Source organism: Herpailurus yagouaroundi, unplaced genomic scaffold (assembly GCF_014898765.1).
Source record: "Herpailurus yagouaroundi ecotype Mexico unplaced genomic scaffold, PumYag 210, whole genome shotgun sequence".
Classification (NCBI taxonomy): Eukaryota; Metazoa; Chordata; class Mammalia; order Carnivora; family Felidae; genus Herpailurus; species Herpailurus yagouaroundi.
The window spans coordinates 17,519,324-17,534,240 of record NW_024412441.1 but is presented as its reverse complement, the minus strand read 5'-3'; the positions used below and the strand labels follow the sequence as shown (position 1 = coordinate 17,534,240).

Genomic DNA, 14,917 nt, shown 5'->3' with positions numbered 1-14,917 from the left:
CAGTCTGTTCATTTGACCCATGGCCTGTCCACACATTGCTTTACACAACTAAACAGAGTTGCCTGTGAGGATCGGTCCAGAGTCAATCTCAGCTGTGTCCCACTGCTCCCACTGAAATGGCTGCCCTAGCAGGTGCACCCCTGTGGGAGGGACCCTTCCCACCTCACCTGCATCCAGCCCCACACACCGGCCTCTCCTCCTGGGCTGTATCTTCCAAGGAACATTGCCTTGTAAGTGCTGCACTGAGCAGCCTGGGCTCAGCTCCCACCAGGCAGCTAAGGGGGACCAGGAAAGGTGTGTAAGGTCCCTCACTCACTTCCTCAGTTGGAATAGCAGTTTCCAGGCAGGCCATGGCCTTCTCAACTGCTCTTCTGCTCACTGCCTTTTTTGTCCCTTCTCCCATGCCTTTGCCAGGACTTTGTAGTTACAGAAACACAGACACACATCCTGGAAGGTCCTGGAACAGCTCATTAGGCTCAGCCGGAGCAGGAGTTGAGCAGAGTCATGAAACCTCAGTGTTGTTCTCTACGTCTCTCAGCTCTGCCCCTTTGGTGCATTCCAAGGCAGGCCTTCCCTGCTGACCCTGAGAAACTCCAGGCTTCTGTCCTTCCCTCAGCAGCCCTATCCAGGGGGAAAGAAATTCTGTCTAGAATCCCAGAATTGAGTCTCAGTGGCTTGGATTGGGTCATGTGCTCATCTGTAAGCCAGTCATATAGCCAGGCATATAGTGTTTGGCAGGCCCGGGTTACATGTCTTCCCTTGGAGTCAAGGCTGAAGTCATCACCATGGAGTATAGGGAATGGGAGACTGGGACACTCTGATAAAGGAGAGAGCAGGATCTTGAGTACTCCAAAACTTTAGATGCCCATGGCCTGGTCTGCAGCCATGGGCAATGGCCCTACTCTCCAGTATCCCTGGCAAGTATAAGAATAGTGCTTTCTAGGTTCTTCCCATGTCAGCACACCAGGTGAACTCACCACTTCAGTGAGTGAAAGAGAAAGATAAGAAAGAGAAGAAGCTTTTGAGGAAATGGCTTTTGAAGAGGCCAGTACTCTCTGCAGCCTCTCCAGCCCCTGGAAGATGCCCATGCCCACACCCTGGATGGTTTCAGTGGCTCCCTCCAACACTGGCACCCACATACTGATGTGCATGCGCATGGCCAGCCCTAAATTCTCAAACGTTTGCACTGAGAATCTTGTCCCTCTCTGGGTAGTCAGCAGAGCTGGGTTTCCGGTCCACATCCCCCTGGGGTCAGGGTCTCTCATCCCAGCCGGAGGAGTAGGAAGAGCCAGCCAATCCCCACTTGTCATCTCCCCTACCCCCCACAGCCAGCAGGAAGCCAGAAAGGAAGGGGGGGGGGGGGGCAAGCACTCTAGCAAAGGTTTGCTTGCAGCCCCTTATTCCTCCCACCAGCAGACACAGGAATGGGTCAGATGCTCTGAGATAACCTCCCTGCAACAGATCCACAGGAATTAAAAGCCCCTAGTCTTCCTGCTTTTGTCCCAACTCCATCTCTTTCCTACCCCAACTCCACTGTGCCAGGGCCTCCCATGCCCCTCCTTATCCTCAGTACCAGGAGCAGGGGCCAAGACTGCTCAGGGTCCAGTTTGGGATAAAGCTTAAAAGAGAATCCCTCTGTCTGTCTTGGGTTTAGGGTCTTGAGTCTCTGGGTCTTGAGTCTCTGACCCTGGGCAGAGAGAAGTATGAGTATTTTCTCTGAGCAGCCAGAAGTCCAGTTAAGGGGCCCGTCTTCTGAGGAATCTGAGCAGATGGGCACATGCTGGGCCTCTGGGATCCTTCAGCAGTCTCAGTGGACACTGCCTGCCCATCCATCCAGCTGGGACCTGAGAGCAACTTTCCAGGCAGTGGCTATTCCCCACAGCTGAGCCAGAAGTCCGGTTCCTAGCCAAACTCTGCCAGCCTGTCTCCTGTCACCCTCAGTTGGCCTCATCTTTGCTCCACGTTTGGGCTCCACCCACCCCCGTGCCTACACCGGCACCTCCATTTACAGAACCAACTGTCTGTCCTTGTAAGCCCGGAGGGTAAGTGTGGCAGGAGCCCTGCCTTTTGCTTCTGCTCTCGGGCCTCTCAGCTCTGTGCCTTCAGAGACCCTTGGCAGCAAAGAGACCTTGTGGCACTGTCTCATTTCCTAATTAACAGTCATGCATCCTTGTCATTTCCTTCTTGCTAGGACTTATGACCCATGACCTGTCCTGGTCAGACTCTCTTCCAAACTCAGCTTTCCGTTGAGCACAGCCCTCTGCTTGCTGCTTTAGTGCCGGCCCCAAGCCGAGGTCAGGGAGTAACCTTGGAGCAGTAGCAGCATGAGCAAGGGGAATATGTCATGTGGTTTGCTTGTGGGCACAGGGAAGAAATAGCATCCTAGAGGTGATGGCAGGTGCTGTATTCCAGGACCTGTCCCGATGGGGCTCACCTAGAAAAATGCATCCCCTCTCATCTTGTGTTCTAGTGGACATACCAGCTGGACAAGGTTTGGCTCTCTCACCAGGCTAAGGCTCTTGGCCTGGGGCCTGCAAGTGGCCCTACCTCAGGATTAGTCATTACTAATTATTGTTGTTGTTATTTGCCCATCCTGTGGTAAGGTACCTGGACCATGCCCTTGGGGCTCAAGCTTGGGGCCCTGCTCCCTGTCTGGGGGTACAGCCTCGTCTTCTCCCTGTCCTTCCACTATCAGGCCCTTTGGCCCCTGCTGTGCAGTGCAAAGGGAGCCTGTTCTTTCCGAAAGGAGGTGTCTTCAGTGTTAAGTCCCCTTTATGGAAAACACACATAGAGCTTGTTCAGCCTTAGGGAGAGAGTACAGACATCTGCTTCAGACCTAACCCTTACTGGAGATGGTTATGCAGTCGGGGGACCTCTCCAAGCTCAGCTTCCACATCTGCTCAAAATGAGAACCATCAGGCCTCTCTGGGAGCCCTGCTGGGTCAGGGCACTGTGAAGTGGTGCTGTAGGTTTCAATTTAATTTCAAAAAGAAAAAAGAAAAGGGAATTGGTGGAGGCCCAGCTCTAGCCTTGGGTCTGAATTGTGCCATGGCAGACCAGTGCTGCTTCAGTCTTTCCCAGACTAGCTTAGTTCTAGACCTTCATCATGTGTTGGTGCATCTGTCTCCAGCCGAGCAAAAGCCGTGAGTGGACCCACGTGTGGCAATGATGGGACCTGTGCAGAATTCTCCCCCTGGGGTCCATCGTCAGGCCCTCTGGACAGAGCTGAGAGCAGCCTAGGCAGGTTGTGGTTGAATGCAGGTCCTGTGAGCATAGAGAGGAGATAGCAAAGGAGGCTGCTCTGGGCTCCTGGCATCCCAGGCAGGGAGCTGATACCTGTAGGCATTCAGGGCCAGCTTCCTGAGCAGGAGCCCCTTGGCCCTAGCAGCCAGGCAGGGGAGGCCATGTCCTTTGGGTCAGTCTTGGTTTTCCTCAGCAGGTGTTCCTGAGTCGGCCTTTGTTCCCCACCGCCCCAACCCCAGCACCCCAGGCAGCTGCCCCAGAGCCTGGCTGGACCTGCTCCCACAGGATGCCCACCCGGCCTGGCAGCCCCCAGAGAGAGGGCTTGGTTTGGAGACTTGCCTAGGGTAAGCCTGGATCTTTGGTCATGACTGGAGGTGGAAGAAACCATAATGTTCTGGCCAGAGCGAGTGGCTTCCTGGGAGATCCTCTGCCTCCTTTCTGCCCATTTTTTGTGTAAATATCCCAGGCCACAGCCTGCTCCTTGGCATTAGCTGGAGGGGAATTTTCTAAAGGATGAAATTCCTGGGAAATGTTCACCCTTTTTTCCTTTTGTCTTGTGACGAAAGTGCTACAAATGGAGACTTGGCTGGTTGTTCCCGGGGTCAAAACTAGCTGGACCAGATAAAGGAGAATTTGGCCTTCCCCTCCTCCTGGGAGGGTGACAGGCCCTATCCCTCATCCTTGTCCTCCTTCCCCAGGGGGAGGGCAGGGCCCGCCTTCAGGCTCTAGAGCCAGGAAGGAGGCATACTGCACAGCACAGAACTTCCCAGAAAAGTTGGCCCGCCTGACTCTGGAGAGAGACCCAGAAAATGAAAGCTAAAGGCCTCACTGGCAGGGGACAGTCTCGTCTTGTCCACATTGGGTTCAGGCACGTCCCACTCCTTACCCTCAGACTCTACCTTTCCCCAACTTGCTGACTGAGGTTTCCCTAGGCTTCATTTTCCATAGGGACTTCCCAGCCTCCACTGACACCCAGTGGGGGAGGAGCTGTGCCACCTGAGCTGGTGAGGGCCCATTCTTCAGACCACATCCTGAAGGCTGGAGAAGCATAGCACCTCCCACCCCCACCCCAAGGAGTGTCTCTGCACTGCCCTTTAACCCTGAAGCCACACTGACTTCTACCCCCTCCAGACACACACACACACACACACACACACACACACACACACACTCACACACTAAGGGACTTGGAAGTGCCTCAGGCTGAGGAAAGGGCCACCTTGCGTTTCCAGCTGTGGAGGAAATGGGAGAAGGCAGGGGGCCTTGGCTTCTCCGTGTACCAGCCCAGCTGCTGCATGGCCCAGGCCCAACTTCCCTTCCCTGTGTCTTGAAAGGGAAGACAGCCCCATGTCTCCGTGGTGCCAGCCAGGACAGGAACAGGCTTGCTAAGTTCAGGAGCTGGCCACGGTGTGACTGGAGCAGGAAACATAACTCCCACACCTGGCTGTTTGCTCTGCGTCCTCCAGAGAATGGCCTGCCCTCCCCACCTCTGCTGGTGCCCAGGGCCTGCCTCTCAGAGGAAGGAGGCTCAGGTGCAGCCCCCTCCTAGCCAGAGCCCCAGTTTCTGCTAATGTCTGCTCCTGGAACCTTCACAAAACGGAGCAAGGGAGAAGAGTCTGGGAAGGGTGGGGTTCAGAAGAAGCTATGCATGCTCTCAGTGCCACCTTTTTTCCTTTTCCCTTTTTCTAGATGAGCTCTTTTTGTCTCTTACCTCTCCTCAATGCCGGGGTCACGGCGGAGGTGGGGGGGTGTCTCAGGAAAGGGAGAGGACCAGATGGGCTGGATGCTTCCCATGCAGTATGAAACCTTTCTTTCCCAAAAGTACAACTATAAAAACTGCTGTCTTTGTGGTGATTTCTGTGCACCCGTTGAATCACCTCCCCTTAGGTTGGATCAAAGTCTTCCTTGAAGGGCCTCCCCTCAAGGGATCACCCCTAAGTGTAAGGAAGATATGCACTCAGCCCTCCTTGTAGGTAGTGGGCAAGGTTTTCTTCCCGATTTGGGAAATCAGCTTATAAAATGTGGTAAACAGGGTCCTATCTTCAGGACTACCATTTCCTTCTTGTTATTCGCCACCCCACCCCCCAAACACACATTCAGAAGAGTTTTCCTGGGATTTTCCCTCTAGATTCAATGATGGGAATCAGCCTAAGAATCAAGTTGTGAAACCCACACACACTTAGTCCCAAGCAGCTTTTTTCTCTCAGTAAATCCTCCACAGCACAGACTTTCCTCCAGGGCATTCCTCAGATCCTGGACCCACCCTCACCCCGCCTCCCTCCCAGAAGATAGATTCTTTGGGGGGGGGGGGTGGATGAGGGGGAGCAAGATTGCCTGAAACCTCCAGGGACAGAGACTGGCCTCTGTACCAATTCCAGAGTGGCTCCAAGATCCCTTTTAGCCCAGGGCTTTGTACACAGCACAGGGGCCTCTGAAATGCAAAGATCACTCAGATAGGCGTCTTTCCCGGCCTTCCTCTGACCAACCCATGGCTCTGTGGCCCTTGGGTATTTTCTTGGCAACTCCTACCACCTCTCACTAGCAGTTTGTTCAGTGCCCTCTCAAAGAGGGGCCCCCGTGCTAAGAGCACTGCTCTTTTTCAGGGTCATGTCTTTCTCCCTTGCCCCCACACCTACCCTAAACCTAATAGGCTCAATCAATAATAACTGGTATTGTCTTCTTTAAAATTAATTTTTAAAAATTTTAATTGTATTTGGGTTATCCGAATAAAGCACCCACATTGTAGAAAAATAACCCTAGAAAAGAAAAGATAAAGGGTGTCCTATGTGAGAAGTAAGGGAGATGATTCATTTTCAGAAATACCAAATAAAAGCTGTGCTGACTGGTTAACAGTAGGTTTACAACCTATTGGAAATATGTACGAACCCCCCCCACCCCCACCCCCTGCCCCCCAACCCCCCACAATGGAGTCCCAAACCCTTAGACACTTTCAGGTTATTCCCCTCTCCATTTTGCAGGCTTATTTTCGCGGGCTTTGCAATGAACATGCTCCAGGGAACAAAGAGAAGAGGGACTGAAAGTCTCTGCATCACCTCAAGGAACATACATTTGTTCCAATCAGACTACTTTGTGCCTTACGCGAGCATAGGTGACATCCGGGTAAGGCTGTAACCTCTGTAGTACTCAGCCAATGAGCAACCAGGGGAGGGACTTGCACGCTAGGAGATGAATTGTCTGCTGTAACTGCCCCGAGTGTGCCTGTCCATCAAACACTTGCTCTTGCAAGAACGTTGATTAAAGCCTCACTTCACTGTGCTCCAAGTCTCCACATTCCTCTGTTCCTCTTTTGATTGGGTTGGTGGACTTATTTCTCACATCCTATAATCCTGTCAGAGAGAGCCACATTTTCACTCTAGTGAATTCCATCAAAACTGATTCTGGTGCCTCCTTCCCTGGTGGGGTTGGGGGCCGTCTGTTCGCACAACCCAACCTCTCTGCTCAAGAGCCTCGAATGGCCTCCACTGCTCACTGTCTAGGCTGTCTGGGGCCAGGCCTGTCCTCAGGATGTTCCCTCCATCCCCTCTGCTGCAACCCAGCCAGCCACCTGATGGTCAGTCCCCCAATGTGCCCTGCCTCTGTTTCTTGCATCAGCCCTAGGATCTGTCTGGTGTTGTAATCTTAGCCCAGCCACCACCCTTAACAGGGCCATCTTCACCTCAGATCCTGCTGTTCCTTTGAGGCCTGGCCTAGCTTAGTCACTTCCTCCCTGAAGCCTTCTGAGCTGCATATCACCCCCTCCCCCACCAAAAAAACCTAGAAGGACACTTTCTCCTTTTGGTCCATGGGGAAGCTAAGATTTAGTATTTGTTGACCAAATGATTGCCTTCCTGAAGTATCTTTTTCTTTTTAATGTTTTTTATTTTTAAGAGAGAGAGAGAGAGAGAGAGAGAGAGAGAGAGTGGGGGGGGGGAGGGGCAGAGAGAGAGGGAGATACAGAATGGAAAGCAGACTCCAGGCTCAGAGGTGTCAGCACAGAGGTCAACGCAGGGCTTGAGCCCACAGACCAGGAGATCATAACCTGAACCGAAGTCAGATGCTTAACCACTGAGCCACCCGGGTGCCTCTGAAGTATCTTTTTCTAATGTCTAAGTGTTTGTGGCTGTGTCTTAGTCAAGGCACAGTGTATGGCATACAGACTTGTGCCTGCTTTATGGGGGCAGTGGGGGCGGCCTGAGCTTTTTGCGAGGACTGAGGCGTTAGGGTTCTGAATGTTCTGAATGCTGTGGACCTTCTTAAGGCCAGGACAGGCTGGGGAAGGGGAGCTTGGGGGAAGGAGCAGCTTGCCAGCGAGCCAGCTCACTGACACACCAGCCCAGCTGGGGGATTCGGGTATGGGCAGCTGCAGGACCTGACAGGAGCAGCTGGCTCAGAAACTGGATCTTGCCCAACCTGGGGCAGCACTGCCCGGAAGGCACACCGGCGCTCCCCTTGGCTTTCCCCACTGCGTCTTCTCCCTGCCTGCGGGGTGTGGTGTCGCCCAACCTGGCCAGACTGTGGGGTCACACCACCTGTGGGCCTCAGCTGTCGCGCTGAAGAGCAGGCTGGGTCCAGGGTGGGGGTAGGTGACTTCCCTTCTCAGGATTTTGCAGAGTAGTATTTGAGTTCAACAAGACGATACTCCATAGTGTCAGGTCTGGTGCCCTCAAAAGTGGTTCTGGCTTCTGCCCTAAGGAGGCTATTGGGTCTGTGCAGAGTGGCCACTGCTGTTTCTGGGGCATCTCCAGATACTCTAAGAGAGGAGGACGGTATAGGCAGAGAAAGTGGGGGCACAGGGGAGGCTTGGGCTGGTTCTAAGCTCTAGCCCTGTTATCACCATGCTTAAACCCTGCTGGCTGTCTCTGGAGCTCGCCTCTCCCATCCCAGCTCAGCCTCAGAGCTAGTTATCGGCCACGGGCACAACGGTGGGGTTGTTTCCTGCCACCCTCCCTATCTTAGACATAGGAGTCTAAAGGGGACAAGGCAACAGGCACCTCTGAGTGGAGGAGGGGAGTGCCCACAGAGAGGAGTTCAGAGCACAAGGAGCAGGCTGTGTTTCAGGTCAGAAGCCACACCTGTCTTTGAGGGTCCTCCCTGCGCCTCACTTGGTCTGCACAGCAGATGAACGTCCCATAAGTGAATGGGCAGCGACAGAGTCCAGGGGCATCCAGGAATCAAACCATTCCCTGATCTGATGGAATTGGCCTTTGTTCTGTTTGCACATCCCCCCTCCCAAGTGTCCAGGGGGCAAGAGCAAGGATATGAGTTGGAGGATATAGTGTGCAGATGCTAAAGCAAAGCTGTCTCCCATTTGCCTCTCTTCTCTTCATCTGCCTCCTCAGGTCGACATGGTTTGACTGTCCAGGCAGGGCTCCACGTCTGTCTGTGCAAGTGGTGTCCTGCCGAGGGACAAGCTGGACACCTAGGGGCCATGTCCTCACATAGAGAATAGTGGCATCTGGCATGGGTGGGTGCCTCAGCGAACAGAGCAGGACCACAGATACCGGGCAGAGGTCAGAGTGGACAGGTCCCCAGCATGCTGGGCTCCCGGGACAGTGCTGCGTGACCTTATGGGCTTCTAGATGGCAGAGATTAGATTTCTCCTTTTTCTGAATGAAGGGAGGATAGTCATTCATCAGAGGAAGAGTTCTGAGTGAGTGGGTCTATAGCCCTCCTTAGAGACACCTCCTTGGAAACTGTCGGTGGAAGCCCAGTGGTGGGCTGAGTCCCTGTCCTCAGTCGCTGGGCCTGAGAACAAGGAGTCTGGAGGGGACGGAGTTAGGGAAGCCTGTCTCTCTCTGTTCTTCCCAGGTCTGCTACCTGTGCCACAGCCTTCTGACACTGGCCGGGGTGGTGGTCAGCTGCCAGGACATTACTCCAGACCAGTGGGTGAGTTATCCAAGAGGCTAAGGTGGAGGCCAGCCCACTGTCAGGAACTGCAAAGAGGGGGAGGCTGAGAAAGAAGTGGGTTTGGGGAGCCAGGTTCCTTCCTTCTCCCAGTGTCCCATGAGGCATTGCTAATGGATACTGACCCGAGCCCCCAGCAGCTGCCCTGTTCCTCTCCTCCCTTTCCCACCCTACTTCTGGGTAGTCATTCAGATTCGTCCCTCTCGGAGCATCTAGGTGGCTCAGTCAGTTGGGCATCCGGCTCTTGATATCTGCTCAGGTCATGATCTCATGGTCATGAGATCAAGCCCCGCATCAGGCTCCTCGCTGAGCATGGAAGCCTGCTTAGGATTCTTTCTCTCTCTCTGCCCCTCCCTCTACTCTCTCTTCCTCTCAAAAAGAAGTAAATAAACATAAAACATATATTAAAAAAAAAAAAATCTATCCCTCCCTTTCTCTGACTTCATTCTCCCTCCTTCCCTACTACGGATGGGCCTGGCCCATGCCACACCCTCCCCCATGAACACCCCACCCCTGCAGGGAGAGCTGCAGCTGCTGTGCATGCAGTTGGACCGCCACATCAACACCCATATCCGGGAGAGCCCCCACGCCATGCACCGGACCAGACTCAAGGACCTGGCGGCCCAGACCTACATCCGCTGGCAGGAACTCCTGGCTCACTGCCAACCCCAGGTGGTGCCCCCTCAAGCCCCCCGCTTAGGAGGGGAAGGAAGTGGTCAGGTGGGCTGCCCAGAGCCAGCAGCATGCCAACCCCCACTGCAACTCCTGAGCTCCTGACTGGCAGATGGGTGGAGAAGGCAGCATGGGGTGTGGAGCTGCCTTGGAGGACCTTCATCTTTCTTATCAAGAATCAAATGCCCTGGGGCGCCTGGGTGGCTCAGTCGGTTTAGCAGTTAAGCATGGGGACTCTTGATTTCGGCTCAGGTCAGATCTCCTTGGTTCTGAGCCCTGAGGCAGACTCTGAGCTGACATTGAGGAGGAGCCTGCTTGGGGTTCTCTCTCCCCGCCCTCTCTCTCTGCCATTCCCCACGTGTGTGTGTGTGTGTGTGTGTGTGTGTGTGTATGCACTCTTTCTCTCAAAAGAAATAAATAAACTTAAAAAAAAAGGATCAAATGCCAAGTGTGGGGGTATAGTGAGGGAGAAACAGAGAGCCCAATTCCTGGGCAAATGCAAAGAAAAACTTCATCCTAAAGAGGGTAGAGCCTGGGCCAGGAGTAGCAGTGAACAGGGCCAGGAAGGGGCACCAGAGGACCCAACTGTCTACCCTCTTCCCACTTGTTCTGCAGGCCTGAGGCTGGCCTCCTACTCTGCTGAAAGGGACCCTCTCAGTCTGCCCTGGTCTCTCCAATTTCTGTAGCAACAACCTCCACACCCCTGATTTTCTCAAGTTCTCTAGGTAATAATAGTCATAGGTACTGCTTACTGAACTAAGACTCTTTTCTCTATGAATCCAGATAACCCCATGAGACAGGTATTGTTATGATCCCATTTTACAGATGAGCAAGCTAACCAGAGTCACTGAGAGGTTAAATAGCTTGCCCCATCACACAGGCAGCAGGCAGCGTGTAAATGTCAGAACCAAGGCACAGATCCAGCCTGACTCCTGAGCCTGCAGACTTAAGCACAGCCCAACCCCTGCTCTGGCAGCCTCTCTTCTGGCCTCTGTCCCTCTGACAGGCAGCACCGGCTGGCTCAGGAACTCTTCCCTCCCCTAGCCCCCAGCCCTTGATGGAGACAGGCTGGGTCTGGTGAGAATCTCTCCACCCATCCTCCCAATGCTCCTGGGCTCCCAACTTGCCTGTGCTCTGACTTCTCTGTTTGTCCTTCCTCCTGTAACCTCTGACTTGGGTCTGACACATTGGCCACAGGCTGTGGCTTGGGTCTCAGATTTCACAAGTCTCTGAGAAAGCTGGAGAGCAAACCTCACCCTCAATCCCCAAGGAACTGGATCACACTAGTCTCTGGTGGGGAAAAGCATGTTTGTCATGAAAAGAAGAAGTGATTCGTGGCCTGGCAAAGTCAAGAGGCCGGCCCCACTTTCCTTTCACACTGCCCTGGGCCTTCGAGCCAGGAGTAGAGGGAACCCAGACAGAGCACTCATGTGCTGTGGTCAAGTGGCCTGTTGACCCGCCGTGTTCTCCCCTGGACTGGGAGCCACAGGACTTTTGTAGTTCAGCACGTGACACGAGGAGCCTGCAGTGAATGTTGCTGCTGAAGAGTCGGAGCAGCATCAAGACGGTGGGCACCACCTGGGCCAGGGCCATCACACTCTGTTTTTCTCCTTGCCACAGGCCCAGTACTTCAGCCCCTGGAAAGACTAAAGGAGCAGGGCAGGGCCGGCCCTAGGCTCTTGGCTCTGGCAGGAAGCGAACAGGGCTCAGGGAACAGGAGGAAGCTAAGAACAACAGAGGCGAGAGGAGGACCAGTGTGGTGAAGCAAGAGCCTGCCTCCACACGGCCCCTGACCCCCACCAGGCAACGGATATGGCCTCTCCCTGCCTGGCCCACCCCTCTGCTCTCCTTCCCTCCCAGCCATCTCCTATGCCCCAAGGCCTTTGTCTCCACACTCCGGTTTCCCAGGGCCTCCTGGGCCCTCCCACCCTCCTTCCTCTCTCCGTCACTAATGTGAGCTTTCTTTGTGCACACTAAAGTCTTATTTCAGCATCGGTGGTTTAAAAGATTTCCTTCAATCCCTATCCTGAGGGCTCTTGCCCAGTGTCCAGTTTCCTGACATCTCTGATTTGCTGTGCTGAGTTCCCACCTCGGACAGTCATGTGACTGGGTCTTCCTAGGCCCTGCCCCCTGCCCCAGAGGGCTGTTTGTAAATCCTGAGGGAGGAGCAGTTATTCCTATGGCCCCACGAGCTGTCAGAAACCCAGGGAGCAGGGATGGGGAACATTTTTTGGACCCAGTCTGGGACTACCCCACCCCCACCCTGCTGGGGAGGATACACAGAGTGAAATGGTGGGTCAGGGTTGTAATTACTCTTAATTCAGTTTATTGTTGAGTTCTGGAATCAACTCCCCAGACTTAGAAGTTGGGGTGGGGGGCTAGCGGGGGGTGGGGGGGTTGGTGGCAGAGGCAAAAGACAGTTCTGGATACTGCTATTGCTTTCCCTCAGCTTTACCCAAGATCAGTTTTGTGGGCCTTGATTGTTAGTGAAGTGCTGGCTGTCTTTGACCTGCCCCCCCTTGAGAAGTAAGTGGGCCCTGTGCCCCGCCCCGACTGCCGGGAAGGCCCTGGGTATCCCCATTCTCTGTCTCAGGCTCCTCCTGACTCTCGGTTGGAAGGGGGTGTTGCAAGGGCCATCCACGAAAGGTGGAAGTAGTAGAGGATGGCCTGTGCCCACGCCTCAGCTCAACCCGAGTGTCTGCCGGTGGAGCTTGGCTGGTGCTTACGACTTTCTCTGTTTATGTGCCCCTCTCCTTTGATCTTTCATGCCACAGGGGTCAGGGTAAGTCAGGCTAACCAGGAGAGAGACCCCCCTCAAAATAAAGGACCTTCAGGCCAAGTGGCTCAATTTGCAGACCTAAAGGGTAGCCCATCACTTCCTGGGCCTGTTTTAGACATGGCTGCCTCCCTTGCTGGGTGCCCAGAATGCTGGGAGCTGGGGGCATCTATAATTCAGAGGGCAGAGTTCTGGGTCATCTCCCTGCCATGTTCCCTTTGCCAGATGAGAGGTGGAAGAAGTCCTTGGCCAGGGTGACTTGGATGCCCAGGGTGACTTGACTCAGAGTTCTGGTTTCTGTTCCTGGCCGCATCACAGGCCCTCCTGGCCGGAGCACCACTGAGGCCCCAGCGGCATCAGGTAAGCCTGAGATCCTCTGATAAAAGAGCAAAGGCTCTGGTGAGCCAATCTCCTTCACCTCCCTCAGGGCTGCCCCTGCTTCTGACACTGCACATCCTGACAGTTAATCCTCAGCTCTTCAGTTTGCTCTGGAAACCTGGAAATCACCTTTGAAATTTCCCCTCTTTGTTCTCACTGCCAAGGGCAGAGAGGGAGTAGAGAGGCCCGAGAGGCTGAACAGGGGAGTTTCCAGTTCTTGAAGTCGCTCTATGTGGCTATGAGAAAGAGATGGTGCTGTCCATCAGCATAGACATCTGGAGCCCTTCCCCCAATCCTGATTCTTGTGCACTGACCCCTCCTCCCCTGCTCCCCAAACACACTCATCCCCAAGAGGGAAATAGATACCAAGGAGAAAGGAGGTGTTGGTGAGTACTCAGTTCCTCTAGAGACCTAGCTGTAACCTGAGCAGAGGGGTGCACTTCGAGATCACCCAAGGGCGTCTGATATTCCCTGGGACATGTAACGGGCCCTCTCTGGAACTGGCTGGGAGCTGACCACATCTTCTCAAACGGGCCCGGGACCAGTTAGAGACTCAATCTCCTCTAGGCCAAGAATTCCACAGTGGTGCTGGCAACTTCACTGCTTGCCCTTTCCAGATCTCTAAGCCCCTGGGAAAAGGCTGAGGGATATCCTGATTGAAGCCACTGGAAAAGCAGCATCCGGGGCTGTGATGACGGATGTTTTCCTGTTTCCTCTTGGTGATGGTGGCAGGGAGGGGCTGGGAAGGGAAAGGCTTCCCAGGTGGACAGCTTTGATAACTCTCCTTTAGGAGGAAGTAGAAAGAGGAAGTCCTTTTCCTATGTCCCCACTCACCTCAGTCCCCAAGCCCTCAGAAAGATCCCCAAAGGGTAGCTCACCCAGACTTTCTCATTTCCCCCTCTGTGGGATGACAACAGTTCCTAGATCCATTGGAACTTGGCCAGGCAGTGCTGACTGAAGAACCCCAGGGTGAACCCTGGGCTCCATTCCCCCGTCCAAAAACTGCCTCATGAGAGCTAGGGCTAAAGAACCCAAATGAGGGACACCATGGCACATGACCAACATGTGGAGGAAAAAGAGGGGGCTTGCTGTTCAGATAAGACTCCTGGGCCCGGGGCGCCTGGCTGGTTCAGTCAGTTAAGAGCCTGACTTTAGATCAAGTCATGATCTCACAGTTCATGGGTTCAAGCCCCAGGTTGGACTCTGTGCTGGCAGTGCAGAGCCTGCTTGGGATTCTCTCTCCCCTCTCTCTCTCTGTCCCTCCCTTGCTTGTGCTCTCTCAAAATAAATTTTTAAAAAACTTAAAAAAAAAAAAAAAAAGCTTCCAGGGCCCATCTGTAGGGACTGGCCTGCGCTGAGCTGCCAGTGGGTCCTTAGGGAACCTCAGAAGGCATTTAGCATATCTGTGCCTTTTCTTGACTTGGCCACAAGCAGGTGAGCAGGAGGGTCTGTCAAGGCCAAGGCCTGAAGGGTGGGTGGGTTCCTTAAAAAGAATATGCCAGACAGGCCCTAGGGAGACAGGATAGGTACGGGAGCCTTTTCTTTTTCTTTTTTTTTTTTTTTAGTGTATTTTTTTTTCTTAATTTAAAACCCAGGAATCCTCATTTTTGACCAGTTGTGCTTTTATTAATAAGTATGAATCATGAGCAAGTAGTCATGCAGGAAACTTTATCTTCTGCCCACCCACCCACAGAAAAGGCTAGTGCTGGAAATGAACAGAACACAGCAGGAAATGAGTGAAGGTAGAAGAGGGGAGCGGGGGAGCTGCAGCTTTATCTTTGAGGAGCATTTGGGAGGGAAGGGCTCCCAGAGTCTGTTAGCAGGAACAGAAAAGCCTGCCATAAGGCACAGAAGACTGTCCCTGCCAGTGAAACCAAACCACCTTTTGAAACTTTCCACTGGGGCCATTTTGCAGGTGGAGCCAGGAGCTCAAGTCTCTGCCTG

The 14,917-nt window shown here is 53.8% G+C and overlaps 1 protein-coding gene across 7 annotated transcripts in view; it reads left to right on the top strand.

The window, feature by feature from the left end:
* Positions 1-11,811, top strand: part of FAM178B (family with sequence similarity 178 member B) — a 116,206-nt gene extending 104,395 nt beyond the window's left edge. For 2 of the 7 annotated variants that reach the window (XM_040453952.1, XM_040453950.1), the window contains 3 exons: positions 9,052-9,129; positions 9,667-9,819; positions 11,440-11,811. In XM_040453952.1, the coding sequence (XP_040309886.1) occupies positions 9,052-9,129; positions 9,667-9,819; positions 11,440-11,469 (261 nt within the window). In that variant the 3' untranslated portion in view covers positions 11,470-11,811. The other 5 variants (XM_040453949.1, XM_040453948.1, XM_040453951.1 and 2 more) reach the window with 4 other exon arrangements.
* Positions 11,812-14,917: the final 3,106 nt, after the last annotated feature.